The sequence below is a fragment of the Vespa crabro genome, chromosome 1 (genome assembly GCF_910589235.1).
Source record: "Vespa crabro chromosome 1, iyVesCrab1.2, whole genome shotgun sequence".
In the NCBI taxonomy this organism is placed as follows: domain Eukaryota; kingdom Metazoa; phylum Arthropoda; class Insecta; order Hymenoptera; family Vespidae; genus Vespa; species Vespa crabro.
Genome location: NC_060955.1, coordinates 22,160,058 through 22,176,234, shown reverse-complemented (window position 1 = coordinate 22,176,234; position 16,177 = coordinate 22,160,058). Strand labels below are relative to the sequence as shown.

The 16,177-nt window shown below is 30.2% G+C and overlaps 4 protein-coding genes and 1 long non-coding RNA gene across 5 annotated transcripts in view; 4 read left to right on the top strand and 1 right to left on the bottom strand.

Moving 5' to 3' along the window:
• Positions 1 to 334: 334 nt before the first annotated feature.
• Positions 335 to 2,030, top strand: LOC124423075 (charged multivesicular body protein 3). Its single transcript, XM_046960409.1, has 4 exons — positions 335 to 492; positions 551 to 611; positions 688 to 1,082; positions 1,157 to 2,030. Exons 1-4 carry the CDS (start codon positions 448 to 450, stop codon positions 1,319 to 1,321), a joined length of 666 nt encoding a protein of 221 aa, XP_046816365.1. The 5' UTR covers positions 335 to 447; the 3' UTR covers positions 1,322 to 2,030.
• A 65-nt stretch (positions 2,031 to 2,095) lies between these two features.
• On the top strand, positions 2,096 to 3,360 carry LOC124427277. Its single transcript, XM_046969957.1, has 3 exons — positions 2,096 to 2,352; positions 2,432 to 2,597; positions 2,674 to 3,360. The coding sequence occupies exons 1-3, from the start codon at positions 2,217 to 2,219 to the stop codon at positions 2,927 to 2,929; spliced, it is 558 nt and encodes a 185-aa protein (XP_046825913.1). The 5' UTR covers positions 2,096 to 2,216; the 3' UTR covers positions 2,930 to 3,360.
• Positions 3,361 to 3,501: 141 nt separating this feature from the next.
• Positions 3,502 to 6,410, bottom strand: LOC124427269. The gene is made up of 2 exons (XM_046969951.1): positions 6,255 to 6,410; positions 3,502 to 6,132 (listed from the first exon to the last, which is right to left on the bottom strand). Exon 2 carries the CDS (start codon positions 5,774 to 5,776, stop codon positions 3,809 to 3,811), a length of 1,968 nt encoding a protein of 655 aa, XP_046825907.1. The 5' UTR covers positions 5,777 to 6,132; positions 6,255 to 6,410; the 3' UTR covers positions 3,502 to 3,808.
• A 279-nt stretch (positions 6,411 to 6,689) lies between these two features.
• On the top strand, positions 6,690 to 10,360 carry LOC124427793 (vacuolar protein sorting-associated protein 51 homolog). Its single transcript, XM_046971102.1, has 10 exons — positions 6,690 to 6,894; positions 6,974 to 7,108; positions 7,198 to 7,419; positions 7,530 to 8,125; positions 8,208 to 8,436; positions 8,528 to 8,752; positions 8,873 to 9,207; positions 9,288 to 9,465; positions 9,876 to 9,988; positions 10,109 to 10,360. Exons 1-10 carry the CDS (start codon positions 6,814 to 6,816, stop codon positions 10,215 to 10,217), a joined length of 2,223 nt encoding a protein of 740 aa, XP_046827058.1. The 5' UTR covers positions 6,690 to 6,813; the 3' UTR covers positions 10,218 to 10,360.
• A 4,425-nt stretch (positions 10,361 to 14,785) lies between these two features.
• LOC124423669 overlaps positions 14,786 to 16,177 on the top strand; it is a 6,864-nt gene continuing 5,472 nt past the window's right edge. The window contains exons 1-2 of the long non-coding RNA XR_006942130.1: positions 14,786 to 14,901; positions 15,007 to 16,177. The exon at positions 15,007 to 16,177 is cut by the window's right edge and continues 5,472 nt beyond it. This is a non-coding gene — a long non-coding RNA (uncharacterized LOC124423669). The remainder of the gene's footprint in view (positions 14,902 to 15,006) is intronic.

The following is a 16,177-nucleotide window of genomic DNA, read 5'->3' as shown; positions in this document are numbered from 1 at the left end:
TAATTAATAATCAATTGGATTAAAGTCTGCACGATATTCTTATTCATTTCCGTGATAAATATATTCATAAGGAACTTTTTTTTTCTTGATTATTAATAATTCTCTTACAAAAAAGAAAAAAACAAAAAAAAAAAAAACAAAAAAGAAAAAAAATTAAAAAGTAAAAATAAAAATAAAAAGAAAAAGAAAAGAAAAACAAGATTATTACGAATATATTAAGAATATTGTAATACGACTACGTTAGCACTACAACTCGATTGTAGATAATGCAGAGAGTGATATGAACAGGTAAGCAATATTCATACTACACACATTATACATCTTTTGACCTACTGTGACGAAGGTATTTAAAATTATATTCAGTACAATATATGCAAGGTCGTGTATGTGTGTTTGTGTGTGTCTGTACACGACGAAACTTGACAGCTTTATTAACATTATTATAATATGGGTTTATTTGGTAAAACCCAAGAAAAAGATCCAAAAGAAATGGTTAGCATTAAAATATGATAAAATATATTTCCTTTATTTAAAATATATTCTATTACAGGTCCAAGAGTGGACTCATAAATTAAGAAAAGAAGGTTATAATTTAGATAGACAAGTTAGAGGTGAGTCATATTATTAAATACAAAATGTAATTATTAATTTTTAATATCTAAACTATTGATAAATATTTTTGCGTAGCAATACAGAGAGAGGAAGATAAAGTAAAACGTTCATTAAAGGAAGCAGCTAAGAAGAACGATAAAGATGTTTGTAAAATTCTTGCCAGAGAAATTATTCGGGCTCGCAAAGCGTGTAATAAATTGTGTACATCAAAAGCTCATTTGAATTCGGTATCATTACAAATGAAAAATCAATTGGCAACTATAAGAGTTGCTGGTTCTGTATCTAAATCTACAGAAGTTATGCAAGCTATGCAATCGTTAGTGAGAGTACCTGAGGTTGCAGCCACTATGAGAGAATTATCAAAAGAAATGATGAAAGCTGGTATTATCGAAGAGATGTTAGATGAGACCATGGATTCTATTGAAGAATCTGAAGATATGGAAGATGAAGCCGATGAAGAAGTTGATAAAGTAATTAAATATCTATGAAACAAATTATATTTAAATGTGTTAAACATATAATACAAATGATTTTGTTGTTTTAGATTTTATGGGAAGTTACAGCAGGACAACTTGGAACAGCTCCTGCAGTTGTTACAGAAACTCCTGGTGTTGTTGCATCAACATCCGTTGAAGTAGAAACAGAGGATGTAGATGATGATAAAGAGCTTGAAGAAATGAAAAATAGATTACAGAGTTTACGAAGTTAGTCTTAATACATAAATTATTTATGTGTTGATAACATTATAAGTATTTGACATCATTTTAAAGTTATATTTGTTAGTATAATGAATACACCGATTGAAATAACATCTACACTAAATTAAATTATCTCAATTAAGCTTTAAATACACCTTGATACATTTATTTTTACATAATACAGTATAATTCAAACTTACTGTAAAAATTCTAAGCATATATAAGTTTCTAAACAATGTTATTTTATTACAAGTTTTATATGCATATTTAACAATCTTTATATCTTTGTTATAAATATTATATTTTACCAAATATTCACTATTCGTGTTAAAAAAAAAAAAAAAAAAAAAAAAAAAATAAATTGAAGCTAGCTTTGAAATCACTTATACTAATTTATTTTCATAATGTATAATAGAAAAATATTGCGCTAGTATATTCTTTATAATTAATAACAGAGTTCATAAAATAAGCTGGAACAATATGTTGAAATTAGTATTTATGTAAACAATAGTCATAATAATGTAGTAATAATTATACAAGCAAGTAATATACAATAATTCACTAATGAAATTAATCACGAATATAGTATTTAATATAGCATTTAGTATAACATGATGTAACCAGATGACTATCACAGAATGAAATTTCATTTGAAATTATAACACTTTCTGGTTATATGTAAATATTGTATTTATATTAACATTGTAAAGTAAAAATTAATTAAGACTATAATTAATTAAACCATCTTAACTATTTCATAAAATTATTGTATAATATGCTTATATATACATTTTCAATTACAGAAGCGATAAAATAATCATTTTTCTCTCGTATAACTTGATTTTATATTTTTTTTTTCTTTTTTTTTTTTTGTCGAAATTTTATATCACATCTTCCACACAAAAAATGACTCTACATGAGGCTTCATTAAAACAACCTCTTGGTATAGTATGCAATTGCACTACATATGAAGAAATAGTTAAAAATTTTAAACCATATAATATTGGAACAACAAATCCTAGGATACCTAAATTCAAGATAGGTAAGCTAGTTTCTTTTAATATTAAAAAAAAAAAATAAATGAATTTATGTTCTACACTAAATATTCTACAATATATTAGATCCCACTGTTTCGACTCCAGTTTTTTGGATTAAAGATAATATAAAACGTAACCAAGAATTTGACAAACCAATGTTTTATTGTACTCAATGTAAATTTGATGAAATTAATGCATCTAATATAGAAGAAAAATGGATACCTGTATCATTAGATCTTATATCACCAAAGTTAGAATTCGCAATATTTTTTCTCTCATTTAAAAGGACTTCAAAATGTAAATTATAAATTATCTTTTTTTTTTAGGCAATTACGTCCCAACTTAAGTTATCTATATACAGCAGGATTAAATACTCAATCTACAGAATTATCAACTTTAACTGACATGCTTCCCCATAAAGGTAGAGTAATTAAGCAAAAAGATTTCAAATGGGGAAGAGATTCTTGCTTAATACCAGTAAAAATGACTAATGAGCCAGAAACACACTTTGGTAAAATAAAAGGATGTTTTAGCGAATGGGCAGAAAATTATATTCTTACTATCGGTTATCATCCTTATTAATTATAAAAAAAAATGCATAATCAATAAAGACTAATAATGAGTTTTGTTTACAATATCCTCTATGATATTTTATTTTATATTTCTTTATTAACTTGAACATTCACTTTCAAAATTTTATATAGGTTATAAAATAAAAACGATATATGATTTTGTTAAGATAAAAATAATTGTCTCGTATAACATAATGAACACGTTTACTTAACATGTTGGTTATTACAAATTTTGTCCCATAAGAAAACTAAATTTTAATAATATTGCAATTTATAACTGAGAATTATTTTTACATAAATGATTTCCATCTTATATTTTGTTTTAGATTATGTTACAATAAATCTTATAAATGTACATATGTTAAAAAGTAACACAATAGATTTCAATCACTGTTAATTAAAAATCTTACATATATATATATATATATATATGTATATATGTATATATGTATACAAACATGTATGATACAATTGCAGTTTTAAATTAAATGTAATTTCTGCGCTTTACATTCTGTAACTATAAATTTAGGATCATAACATATGATTTCAATGGCAGGAAATTTAAAGACAAATTAATGTTGATCTTGCTTTTTTCTTTTATAGAAAAGTAACATAGTGCTTAATGATAAAAATTTTGTACTCTACCTAAATCTTCTAAATATTTTAACCATTAGTACTTATTGTAACATTTGTTACTAAGTCTTTACAAATACATAAAAATAAGATTTCATAAATTATATTGACGTAGTTGTCAATGTTTCAATAATTGTAAATATCTGCCTATTCTTTATAAGTATAATAATTTTTTTTCTTATACAAAAAAGATCTTAAACTTCATATATATCATGTACAATTCTTTTTTGAAAAATAGTATTATGAGTTAAAAGGTTTACAAGTGATCAATCACCATATTAACAATAGAAAGTTTTATCTGTGCTCTTGCTTTCGTAGGAAGTTTATGCATGTGTGGAGCAACTTTACGAAGAAAATATTTAACTTCACTTCGTATAGGAAAAATAGTTCTTCGCATTGTTAATTTTTTTCTTCGATTACGACTTCTCTTCTGTGGTTTCACAGGTAAAGCTTCCACCTCCTCAAAATCTTCAAAATATTCATTTTCCTTAATATTTATGGCATCTTCATCATCTTCTAAAACTTCAAAATCATGCGGTAGCATAATTTCTCCATGCTTCTGATCCTGATCATCTTGATCTTGTTGTTGGTCTTGTTCTTGATCTTCTTCGTGTTCTTCTAATTCTATTGTCTTATATGTACTTGCTATAGGTTCTGGAGAATCTGATAGCATTTCAATAAGATTTTTATCTGAAGTTTGTTCTTCTTCTTTAATTATTGGTATACTAGCGATTACTTGGTCATTCTTCAATTTCGTTTGTAAATTTTTCTTACTCTGCCTTCTACCAGTTTTTACAGGTTTTTGTTTCTCTTGCTCAGGAAGATTTATTTTGATTAATAAACCAGGAGGAATGCTTGATAAACTATGCACTGGTATCGGATTACCCAAACTAGATAGATCACCGGTAAAAGGTAAAATAACTTTCTTTATACTACCAGGAATAGTATTAGTGATATTAGATGCAATATTATTTGCTATTGTTATTGGCTGATATTGATCTGTATATTGAAATTTCCAATTTGAAGTAGGAGGCAAAGGTAATTTTTTTACCATCAGATTTTCAATATTATTAGGATCAGGCTTTGGAATGTTAATTACAGTTGGCCTTCTACACTTGCCACGCTTTTTTGCTAATGGTGTAGGCTTATTATCTACCTTTGGTTTTTTACTAGATACTAGTGGCGTCGAAGACCCTGATTTTCTTATTCCTTTAGTAGTTGTAATATATGTAGTAGAGTTCTCATTTGTTTCTTCAATCATCTCTTCGTCATGCGCATTTTCATTAGAATTTATAGAATTTGTTAAAGAAACATCCTTTATTGTTGGAACTGCATCACAAGGACCTATCTTATGAAAACTTTGACCTGTTTGAAAATGCTTCGAACATAATACTAATTTCCTTATTTGATTGGGAGACATTTTTAATAAATCCTCTCTACCCAGAAATTGGCACCATCTTAAACATCTTCCTATTTCATAAGCAGGAAATGGATGAAATTTATACCTTTCAGTTTTATTTCTTGGATCAGATCTAGATCTACCACATGCGGCACAAGCTTGACTTTCTAATACAGCAGATGGAAGTGGGTCTAATTTCTTTGCTTTCTCTATCGTATTATACATTTTTGTTTCTGTATCTAATCCCAAAATATATTCTTCCGATGAATCTGCATCATCAGGATTACGAATATTGGGAACAGCATTGTCCACTAATCTACTTTTATAACTTTGCATAAACTGTGAACGATCAAAATGTTTCGAACATATATAACAAAATAATATTTCTTTTCTCGTTAATCTATAATAAGAATCTACACCAACAAAATCAAGCCATTTCAAGCATCGAAATTCTTCTCCTGGGAAATGATGGAAAGTAGCTCCGTCATAATTTAAATCGGGTGGATCCCGACGATATCGACCACATAATACACATGTAATGTTATATAAACTTTGTTTTGGATCGTAGATTGATGGTACTGCTGTACTATTTAATTTATCATAATATTCATTTAGAAAATCTTTCTGTTCAAAGTGTTTAGAGCATACCATTCTTTGCAGAAGTTGCTTCTTTGTAAGTTTATATAAATCTTCACGACAACAAAATTCCAACCATTTCCTGCATCGTTCCTCATCATTAACAGGAAAACCAAAAAACATATATTCTTCCTCCTTATTATTTGGATTCATACGCGAACGTCCACACACAACACACGGATGTGGCATTTTTTATTGACTTTATCTCTACTCACAATCATCAAGTAAACATTAGTATCATCTTGTTATGATGCTAAAATTAAGAGGTTACTGTCACCATGATATTTAAAGTTTCAGAAATTTTCAAACTTGATTTATTTAGTCCCACAATTTTTCTTCATTAATTTTAAATTAATCCTTGGTATATCTTGGAAATATCTTTAAATCACTGGAATTGGATGATTATATAGCCTTTTTTGTCTCTGCATATATTTACTTGAAGGAAAATATTGTAATAAACTTCCCATTGAATAAATTATCAGTACAGTTCGTAAGATAAACCTTGTATATTGAAGTATTTATGCTTATCGTGCAATCTTAATCGCCTGATAAAAGAAAAAGTATTCAATTTTTTAATATAAAATATTTTCATTCTGATACTTAAGAGGTTATGTTACATGATACTATTTTACAGCGTCTCTTATTTAACTTATAGAGGAATACGCACTAAAGAAATATGAGCAGCCAATATATGCGTGACCAATCCGCTGTCTTGAAATAACATGTAATCATGAAAATTATCACGTAAAAGAATGCACCTTATTTGTTAAAAATAAGATCCGTCAAAGTTCCACCATATACAGAAGATATATAGCAAATCCGTTGGTTTAGTTAGTAAATAATACTAGAATTGAAAGTAGTCATTATTCAGTCATTTAAAAAATCTCTCGCTACTAATATATATTATATTCCATTTATTTTAAAAGTAATACTATATGCCGTATCTATATTCAATATTTTTTATTTTCATTTAAATGATTCCGATTATTTTATTAATATTATATTATTATTTTCCTAGGGAAAAATTTTCACAAATCGAAATATTTGGTAGCACTGTAATAAAATTATATAACATTTCTAGATGACGTTTATGATTTCGTCAATATTTTGATTGGTATCCGTTTGTCTGTGGAATACGAATATCCTATATATGACTAACCTAAATCAATGGAAAACTTAAAAATATATATTTAAAAATATTAATAATTATTAATAACTTATTAAACATGGCAGAGAATTCTAATAATCAATATGATATCAATGGACAATATTTTAATCCAGATAGTTACTTACACAAGTTATTAAAAGTATGTCACTATTATGTTATGTCAATATAAAATTTTCAAATTCAATTATTTCAATTACAAATATTTTTCTATTTCGCAGGAGTATACATTAAAACAGATTATGGATCATGAGGCTGAAATTAAAAGAGATACACAAACTTTGCATTCAGACATGCAAACATTAGTATATGAAAATTATAATAAATTTATATCAGCAACAGATACTATTAGAAAGGTTGTTCGAATAGTTCAATATTTATAAATTAATAGTAAATGATCGTTAAATGATTTTTTTTTCTTTTTTTTTTTTTTTTACATTTTCAGATGAAAACTGATTTTAAAGGAATGGAAGATAGTATGGATTTACTTGCAAAGAACATGGATAGTATAACATCATTTTCAGAACAAATTTCTTCAACCTTACAAGGAACTAGACAACAAATTGCTAGACTATCCTCCGTTCATACTCTTTTAAAGAAATTACAATTTCTATTTAAATTACCGGGCAATTTAAAAGAGAAAATGAACGAAGAAAATTATACTCAAGTAATATTTTTAATTCGTATATCAAAAAATAAAAAAAAAAAAAAAAAAAAAAAATAAAACGTAAAATTCATTTTCTTAGAAAGAATTTTACAATTCTACTATTATTTTAGGCAGTACAAGATTATATAAATGCACAACGTGTACTTGATCAATATGGTAACATGCCTTCCTTCCAAGGAATTCAAAAGGATTGCGAGGAAATTTTAGAAGAACTTAAATCTAAATTAAGAATGCAATTTCATAAGAGAGATGTGCCAACTAAAGCTTTGGCAGAAAACGTGGATCTTCTGTTGCAATTAAAAGAACCAGCTGATTCATTGTGCGATGAATTTTTAACTCATGCGGAAGGAAGATTGACAGAACAATTAGATATACTAAAGGATATGTGTGAAAATGATATGATAGAATTTATAGATAAGGGTAGTTCTGGATTTTTAAGCGATTTATGCCTTATAGTTATATCTTATAATAATATGTTTATAAATAGAGTGTCCTTAGAGGATAATGATTTGTCTGATGATTTTGATACAATTGCTCTTAACCGTTTAAATAATTTTATTACAAGAAATATGGAAAAGTATTTTGATCTTGTCAAAAAAAAAGTGGAAAACGTAGCTGATACTGCAATATTAGTAAGAGCTCTTGATAGATTCTATAGAAAATTACAGATCTTAAATATGCCATGTCAGGAAACAGATTTCGCTGGGTAATTTAATCAATAATTCTCATAAATGTAATAATAGAATTACATTCTGACGTTTCAAAGATTTCTAATTGTTACGTTTCAGAGCAAGCATTGATATAGTTTTAAATGCTGGAAGGAAACAATGTCGTAATCATTTACATTCCTTGAAGCAACATTTGAGCGAAGCATTAGCCAAAGTGAGACAAACATTAGCTGTCAAAGTTAGAAAAGAGAAACCAAGTCAAGAAGGGGATAGTGGATTAGCAGAACTTCAGGCACTTTTAATTATGCCTATTATTGAAAAAGTCAAAGGAGTATTACAAGATTTATTGGTTTGTCTTTTATTTGATGTATCTTTTAAAAAATTTATTCTACTGTGCCATGTAATAATTAATTTCTTTTTTTTTTTTATCATTTGAATAGGTATTTTTACAGTCAGATTTATCATTTAGTTTAAAGACACAATTTTTACATAACTTCTGTGTAGATGAAGTTAGAGAAGGATTAATTGTTGGATTTTTGCATCATCTAACGGCAATTGCCAGTGGATTTTGTACAGGCTCAGATGTTCCAAAGTTTCCACCTACTCTTTTTTTATTACTTAGCAAAATGTGTATTGAATATAAAGAGAACAATGTACGGTACCTGGTACGTAATTAAATTACTTATTAAATTTAATGTTTATTATTTAATACTAAATATGTATACGCATATAAATTTAATTTAATAAATTATTAAATTTTTATTATTTTCGATTATATATTTTAGCTGAAAACAACGGATAATCTTTTTAATATCGAACAATATGGATCATCCGATAACATCATTACACCAGAATCGGAGATATGTAAAAATTTTCAAATGGCAGCCCAAAATTTATTAAATCATTATGTTCGTATTCAAGGCTTAGCTGTCTCACAGTTAATAAGAAAATCTGTCGAGACGCGAGATTGGTTACATACAATGGAACCAAGATCAGTCAGAATCGTCATGAAAAGGGTCGTTGAAGACATAACGGCAATTGATTCTCAAGTTGCCGCATTGTATGATGATATAGACGGACAAGTTGACAGAAGTAGCGATAGTAGTAGAAAAACGCATAGGTATATATGCAAGATGGGATTTGTAATTTCATTATTTCCAATTCGATTTAATGTTTTAATTAATCGTTCATTCATTTCAGCGTGAGTACATCAAGGCATCATTATAGATCTAATTGGTCCTCGTACACACCGAATCGTTTGGATTCTTCTTTAGCGCCGAATATTCATAAATTATTTTCCGAACGTATCGAAATATTTTCATCGGTTCAATTTAACAAAGCTTCTATCTTAACGGGAATCATCAAGATCAGTTTAAAGGTAATTTACCGTATCATAATATATAAATAATATTAAACAAGGGAGAACATGGTTGACGTATATAGGAAGAAATATACTTTTAGCATGTAAAGTACTCTAATAGGTGCAGGTGCTGCACAGCAGTCCCAATGATAAAATAGCTCAGCTATTATCCACTTTGTATCGCGTATGTACATTATACTCTCGCGTCTGCATTGCTCTCTCTCTCTCTCTCTCTCCCCCCCCCCCCTCCCTCTTCCCCTCTCTCTCTTTCTCTCATATTGCACGTAATTCGCGCTACGCAATATATTTTACACTTTTATACGTTTAAGATTTACTTCTTTTCTTCCTTCCCCCCCCCCTCCGGCCCCCCGCCGCCATTTTTCATTATACAAAGATTACAATAGCAATTTTTTTTAACATTCTTTCAGACATTTTTGGAATGTGTCAGATTACGAACACTTAGTACAAATGGCTTACAACAGATACAAGTCGACACACATTATCTCCAGCTCTATCTTTGGAAATTTGTTTCGGATGAGAAGTATATATATATATATATATATATATATTTATGATGATTTTTCATCGGATAATTTTGTTTTTTCTCTCCACAGATAAACCAATATCCATAATATAATTCTAATGTTTTCTTTTTTTCCAGCGTCGTTCATTTCCTTTTAGACGAAATCCTTGGTAGCGCAGTTCATAGATGTTTAAATCCGATTCTAATGGTACCAACTTTAGTGGACATCATATGCGAAAAAGCATAATTATCTCATTTGTAAAATATAATTGCCTTTCATCCTATAGAAGTTTACAATTTGTATATAATTATTTATAAAGGTATGAGAAAATATTCTTAATAGATGAAAAAATGATGTAACAATAAAATTTATCTATATACAAAAATAAACATTAGAAAGAATTTTGTTTATATTATCGATCGTTTCGCTTCGCTAGGAAATTGTCATAACGTCAAGAAGATAATATCGAAAATATTTACAGCATATAGCGATTAAAATTATCATTATTTACATACTGACTCATTATTTTGGACTAAGAATAATACTTTGGAAAATAATTGATAAGATCGTTTGTCATCTTGTCTTATTGTCATTTACTAGTATTGAAATATCGAATAATCAAATACTATGTTAGAAAATTGTTAATTCGAATGTAACGATATAATTTCTTATAATTCTTCCTTCTCCTTCGTACGTTCAATTTCACTTCAAATTCCTTTCTCTCTCTCTCTCTCTCTCTCTCTATCTCTATCTCTCTTTTTGTCTTTCTCCTTTTTTTCGCTATACCATCTTTTTCTTCTCTCTCGTACAGTATAAACCCATCAAAGTTGAGATACGGTGTAAGTAGAAAGGTCAAACGATTGTAATAAGTCTTAACCATCTATCACATTCTACACTTCCAAACTTTACGATCTTATTAGTTCACAGTACTTAATGATTTTTAATAATATATATGTATATATATATATATATATATACATATATACATATTTATATATGTATATATATAATATGATTATGTTAATTGGCAATTCGTTTCATGAATTACTTTTTTCACAAGGAAATATTTCTCAAATAAAATTTATCATTGTATTAAGTTTGTATACTTTGGATTATTTCATTGCTATTTTTCATTCATATAATAATCAAAAACAAAACGTATGGTTTATAATTGATTAAGTAAACAAAATAACATATAAAAATTATTAATGATAGAACATTACGTTCAATGACTGGAGGAGAATCTAATAGCGTGTGGAAAGGTGCCAAGGGAAAAAATAGGTCAAGAGTTTATGGATAGTACATCGGGGTACACGACGTTGTACCCTCTTGGCAGTGGCTCGAGTTAATTCGAACTTCCTCTCGTTGGATGAGATTCATTCTCCGAGTATCCGGCGTGGGCCTACGCACCGCATTCTACCTAATTTAATAAACTCCTCTAAATTACTCGTCGGGGCCGTGCCTCGCGACTTAATCACGAATTTCCCTGGAAATTTAAGAAAAATAACTTTAGGCGAGACTTTCGACTTTTCTTTTGTACCGCGGGATTAATCGCGACGTTCGAATAAAATAAAATGAAAAAATAAATAAATGAAGAAAGGGGAAAAAGAAAAAAATAAAAACGAGAAGGAAGAAAATCTATACATTCTTTCTCGAATAACAAAAATACGAATAAATGGATGAATAAATAAATAAATAAATAAAAAAGAAAATTTCTTATATTCGTTTCTTACAATTTCTTTTTTATTCGTCCATGTTTTTTTTTTTTTTTTTTTTTTTTTTTTTTTTTCTTATTTCATTTCTCACTAGTCAAAGGACGATTACGATCTTCTCTGAAGAAATAAAGAGAGGTCGAGTGAAATATGCATATGTGGCACACGTGATCACAGAAAACACCTGTGCATGTGTAACTACTTCATTACGTACATTTGCCAGTAGCTCAATTTCCAAAGGCGTATTTCATTCCTTGCTATACTGCCAACATATCTACCTAGTTAATTCATTTTTTGTAAAATTCAACAAAAAAAAAAAAAAAGAAAAAAGAAAAAAGAAAAGAAGAGAAGAAGTAAGTTTGAAGGGAAAAAAAACGAAACAATCATCGTTTACTTGTTACTATCTACTAAAGACGAATCGCGAAAATTCAGTGTGTCGTATGTCAAGAATGAAATATATCGTCGTTGTCGCTGTCTTCGTCGTTGTCGTCTTCTATCGACATTTACGGATATCCCTAACATATGCGAATATTAACGATTATATTGCGTCTTCGTGTGAAGAAATAAAGAAAGAAAGAAAGAAAGAAAGAAAAGAAAAGAAAAGTAACGATGACATTCTCATCTATCCACCAAAAGAGTTTATTGACTTTCTTCTTTTTTTTTTCTTTTTTTTTTTTTTTTTTTTACGATTCAAGATATGAAGTTCGATGGTTTGATTTATTAAAAGAATTTGTTTTAAGAACGTAGAGTGTCATTGTGCCGAGAGATAAGAGGATTAAAGATTATCATTTGTTTCGATCAGTGATGAAAATATAAAATACAAATGCACATGTGTGGTGAAAGAAAAAAAATAAGAAGGAGAAAATGGAAGGAACAAGAAAATAAGGACGATTGTATATCAATAAAATTCTTCGTTCCTTTAAAATGGATAAAGTGGGCCCGCATGGGAAAAACTATGGAGGGTATAGTGTGACTGCGCTCGCGTATAAAGTGCGATTATTATGAAATGACTGAAGCATTCGGGAGTGAGAGAGAAAAGAAAAGGGAAAGAAAAAGAAAAAGAAAAAGAAAAAAAAAAAAAGACCGAGCAGAATGTAATAGTAGTTACATTCTATAGATACAGTGTTTGAAGTATGAGGGTCAGTGCGTGTCTGGGTTTCTTGTCGTTTAATCGGCGAACCCGCCGTTCCTCTTTCTTCTTCTTCTTCTGTTTCTTCCGTCAAGCTACGTACAAGGCCCTCCATTTGCTATTGTTTGTCAATTTATGGACAAATCCATCCGAACGATAGATGGATGTTTCCAAATGCCCTTACTTAATCTTTTCCCTTCTTACGTGTCCTGTGAAAGAGAACTCTTCAAATTGACCTATCTGCACTTTGAACAGACTGTTGATTTATGCTGATGATCGAGAGATAAGAATTTTTCGAAAATGATATCGATTAATGATAAAATCACCTCTATAACTTTTTTCCTTTCCTGTGTCTTTTTTCTTTCTTTTCCTTTTTCTTTTTCTTTTCTTTTCTTTTTCTTTTTTTTTTTTTCTTTTTTTTTTTTTAAACTCAACATTGATAAAAATCGAGATTGTTTAAAGCATTGAAATATTTAGAATATAATATTATTTCGTTTATATCTCTTGTTTGTTTCTTTCTTTCTTTGTTTCAGGGAATATGAAAGGACAAGGGATTTTCCTAATAGTCTCGATAAAGATGTTTCGATTTGTGACCGTAACGATGGGCGATATGAAGTCACGCTCGTTGTTGCGTTCACAAATCAAACTATCTTTTCTACGCTTATATCATCCCCAAATGAAAAGTTCTACAAGAAGATAAAACTATTTATTTTCGTTCGATCTTTGTCCTAGGTATTTTCCTGTTGTTCAGTAAATATTGAATTTTATCAGAATTTTTCGAGGAATACTTTTACGTATTTGTCCTAAAATTTTGAACTTTAATCGGTCTTCGGGAGTATATAATTTACTGGATGACTCTGTGATAAACTCAGTCGGTAAGAGAACGCTGAAAGAGAAACTCCGTGATAATTATAATCGAGATATAATTATATTTAAAAGGAAAATATAACAATTAGTTTTTTCACGTGCTAAGTAGTAGTGCCGTAGGTGATGAAAAAGAAATTCACCTAGACACGATTACTTTTCACGTGGGAAAACACAATGAGATATTAAAGAAATCATTGAAGAATAATCCCCCTCTGTTAATTTAATTTAATTTAATTTAATTTAATTTAATTTAAAGACTTACACGTTACATAACTGATTCGTTTTGTATCAAAAAGAAAAAAAAAAAAATAAAAAAATAAAAAAAATTCTATAATGAATATCACGACTCGATCATAATGTTTTACGATAAAAATAAGAATAAAAAAAAGAAAGAAAGAAAGAAAGAAAGAAAGAAAGAAAGTAAAAGAAAAGAACGAATTTGTTCTTACTAAATAGTTTTTCTTTTTAACGCGCGGATTTTTTACAGATTCCAAAAAAGAAAAAAAAAGAGATAGAAGGAGGAACAAAAAGAAGGAGGACAAGGAGATACAACTATCTGCATTTTCAAAACTTGTTGTCTTTTGTTTAAAATTCGAATTAGATCTCGATGTTGCGACGAGACTCGCGCGTTACCGTTGAACAAACGCGTAATCTCGTGATCGTCAGGGCCAATCACGTTGGACGATCCGAGAGCAATGAGGACCGATCGAGCCGGTGAATGGTTTGATAACGGACCGGTTGTGAAAAGTATATGTGTGCGAGTGTAAAGAGAAAGAGAGAGTGTGTGTGCGTGTGAGAGTGAGTGTGTGTGTGTGTGAGAGAGAGAGAGAGAGAGAGGGGGAGAGAGAGAGAAAGAGAGAGACAGAATGATCGAGAAGGGCAGTGAAGAAGGAAGGGAAGCATATTGCTCAGTCGATCATTCAGTGACTCCTTTCCTCACCGTCCGGCACTGATTTCAATTGGTAAATTGACTTGGAACGTAGAGGGAAAAAAGTAGTGAGAGGAGAGGAGGAGGAGGGTGGGAGGGAGGGAGGGAGGGAGAGAGAGAGAGAAAGAGAGAGAGACAGGACAAAATGGCGTGTTGTCAAGGGGAGAGACGAAAGAGAAAGAATTCGTACCAGTAGGGTCCAGTAGCATCGTCTCTACTAACCACCATAGAAAGGTGACGATACTCGTGATATGGTGATGGCTACGATGATACGGTGATACGGTTATGACGATGGTGAGGAGGACGATGGTAGTAGTAGTTGCGACGAGGAGCTTCTCTCTTGCAAACCGTTAATAGGTAGTGAACGCCGCTTGAATGCTTAATGCACCGTGTTTCTAGGTTTAAATTGACCAATCATTTCCCGCGCGGCGAGGAGCGGCTAATTACTCTCCTCGCCGGACTATATTAACCCAATCAAGAGAGGTTTATCGCTCAGTCGTCGATCTACCCTTGTCACGGTTGGCCGCGCGTTTTCTTACGAGTTCATCTACCAAAAAAAAAAACGTACGATACCTATCTAATTCTCTCTTTTCTCTCTCTCTCTCTCTCTCTCTGTCTCTGTTTTCTTTTTCCCCCCTCTCTCTGTCTGTCTGTCTCTCTCTCTCTCTCTCTCTCTCTCTCTCTCTCTCTCTTTGATTTTTCTTTTCGTCTTTCTCTCGTGCGCGCGCGAATCGCGCGATGCGGGATCGGTCGAAAGAGAACTTCGAAGAGAACAGTTGTTTCAGTCATGCTCGATCGTTCTCTTCGTTATCGTTGTTTTTCTCTCTCTCTCTCTCTCTCTCGGTTACGATTCAAGTTGTTTTTCTATAACATTTCTATGGCCTAATAATTCATCCCTTTCTTCGCTTCATTTTTTCTATTTATCTCCTTTTTTATTCTCCATTTGATTCCTGAAACAACAAAACGAAGAAGAGGAAGCAGAAGAAGAAGAAGAAGCAGAAGAAGAAGAAGAAGAAGAAGAAGAAGACGAAGAAGAGGAACAGGAAGATGAAGAGGATGAAAGGAAGAAGAAGAAGAAGATGAAGAAGAAGCGAACGAAAGAAATTGATCCTGTTCTGTGAATTGATCTTGGAATTAACGATTATTCTTTTCTTCTTCCTTAATCTTTTTTCTTTTTTTTATTGGCATGGTATCAATGCAAACGAAGAAAAATATCTTTCTTGTCGTTCTTTATGGGGCTGAAGGGGGAGGGGGGGTAGGGAAAGAAAACGAAATAATAATAATAATAAATATAAGTGTGCTGTGATTATAACGCGAAGAAATATCGAAAAGTTCAGAAAGCGGATAATTTTGAAAAGCCCGCCTACGCAAAAAACTCGTCGTGTTGTGTGTGTAAATAAACTAACGAGGGATTTTCATATTAGCATAGACATACACACAAATCACACACACACACACACACACACACACATACATACATATATACATACATACATACGTAAATACGTAAATACATTCATTTCTTATGCACATTGTCTCTTATAAAGTTCATCGAAAGTTAAAGGTCGTA

Bases quoted from the DNA above. Each gene is read 5' to 3' on its own strand.
- LOC124423075 (XM_046960409.1), top strand. From the start codon at position 448: ATGGGTTTATTTGGTAAAACCCAAGAAAAAGATCCAAAAGAAATG. The intron at 493-550 runs GTTAGCATTAAA...ATTCTATTACAG, and splicing joins AAAAAGATCCAAAAGAAATG to GTCCAAGAGTGGACTCATAA. The intron at 1,083-1,156 runs GTAATTAAATAT...TTGTTGTTTTAG, and splicing joins CCGATGAAGAAGTTGATAAA to ATTTTATGGGAAGTTACAGC.
- LOC124427277 (XM_046969957.1), top strand. From the start codon at position 2,217: ATGACTCTACATGAGGCTTCATTAAAACAACCTCTTGGTATAGTATGC. The intron at 2,353-2,431 runs GTAAGCTAGTTT...ACAATATATTAG, and splicing joins GATACCTAAATTCAAGATAG to ATCCCACTGTTTCGACTCCA. The intron at 2,598-2,673 runs GTTAGAATTCGC...TTTTTTTTTTAG, and splicing joins TTAGATCTTATATCACCAAA to GCAATTACGTCCCAACTTAA.
- LOC124427269 (XM_046969951.1), bottom strand. From the start codon at position 5,776: ATGCCACATCCGTGTGTTGTGTGTGGACGTTCGCGTATGAATCCAAAT.
- LOC124427793 (XM_046971102.1), top strand. From the start codon at position 6,814: ATGGCAGAGAATTCTAATAATCAATATGATATCAATGGACAATATTTT. The intron at 6,895-6,973 runs GTATGTCACTAT...TCTATTTCGCAG, and splicing joins ACTTACACAAGTTATTAAAA to GAGTATACATTAAAACAGAT. The intron at 7,109-7,197 runs GTTGTTCGAATA...TTACATTTTCAG, and splicing joins CAACAGATACTATTAGAAAG to ATGAAAACTGATTTTAAAGG.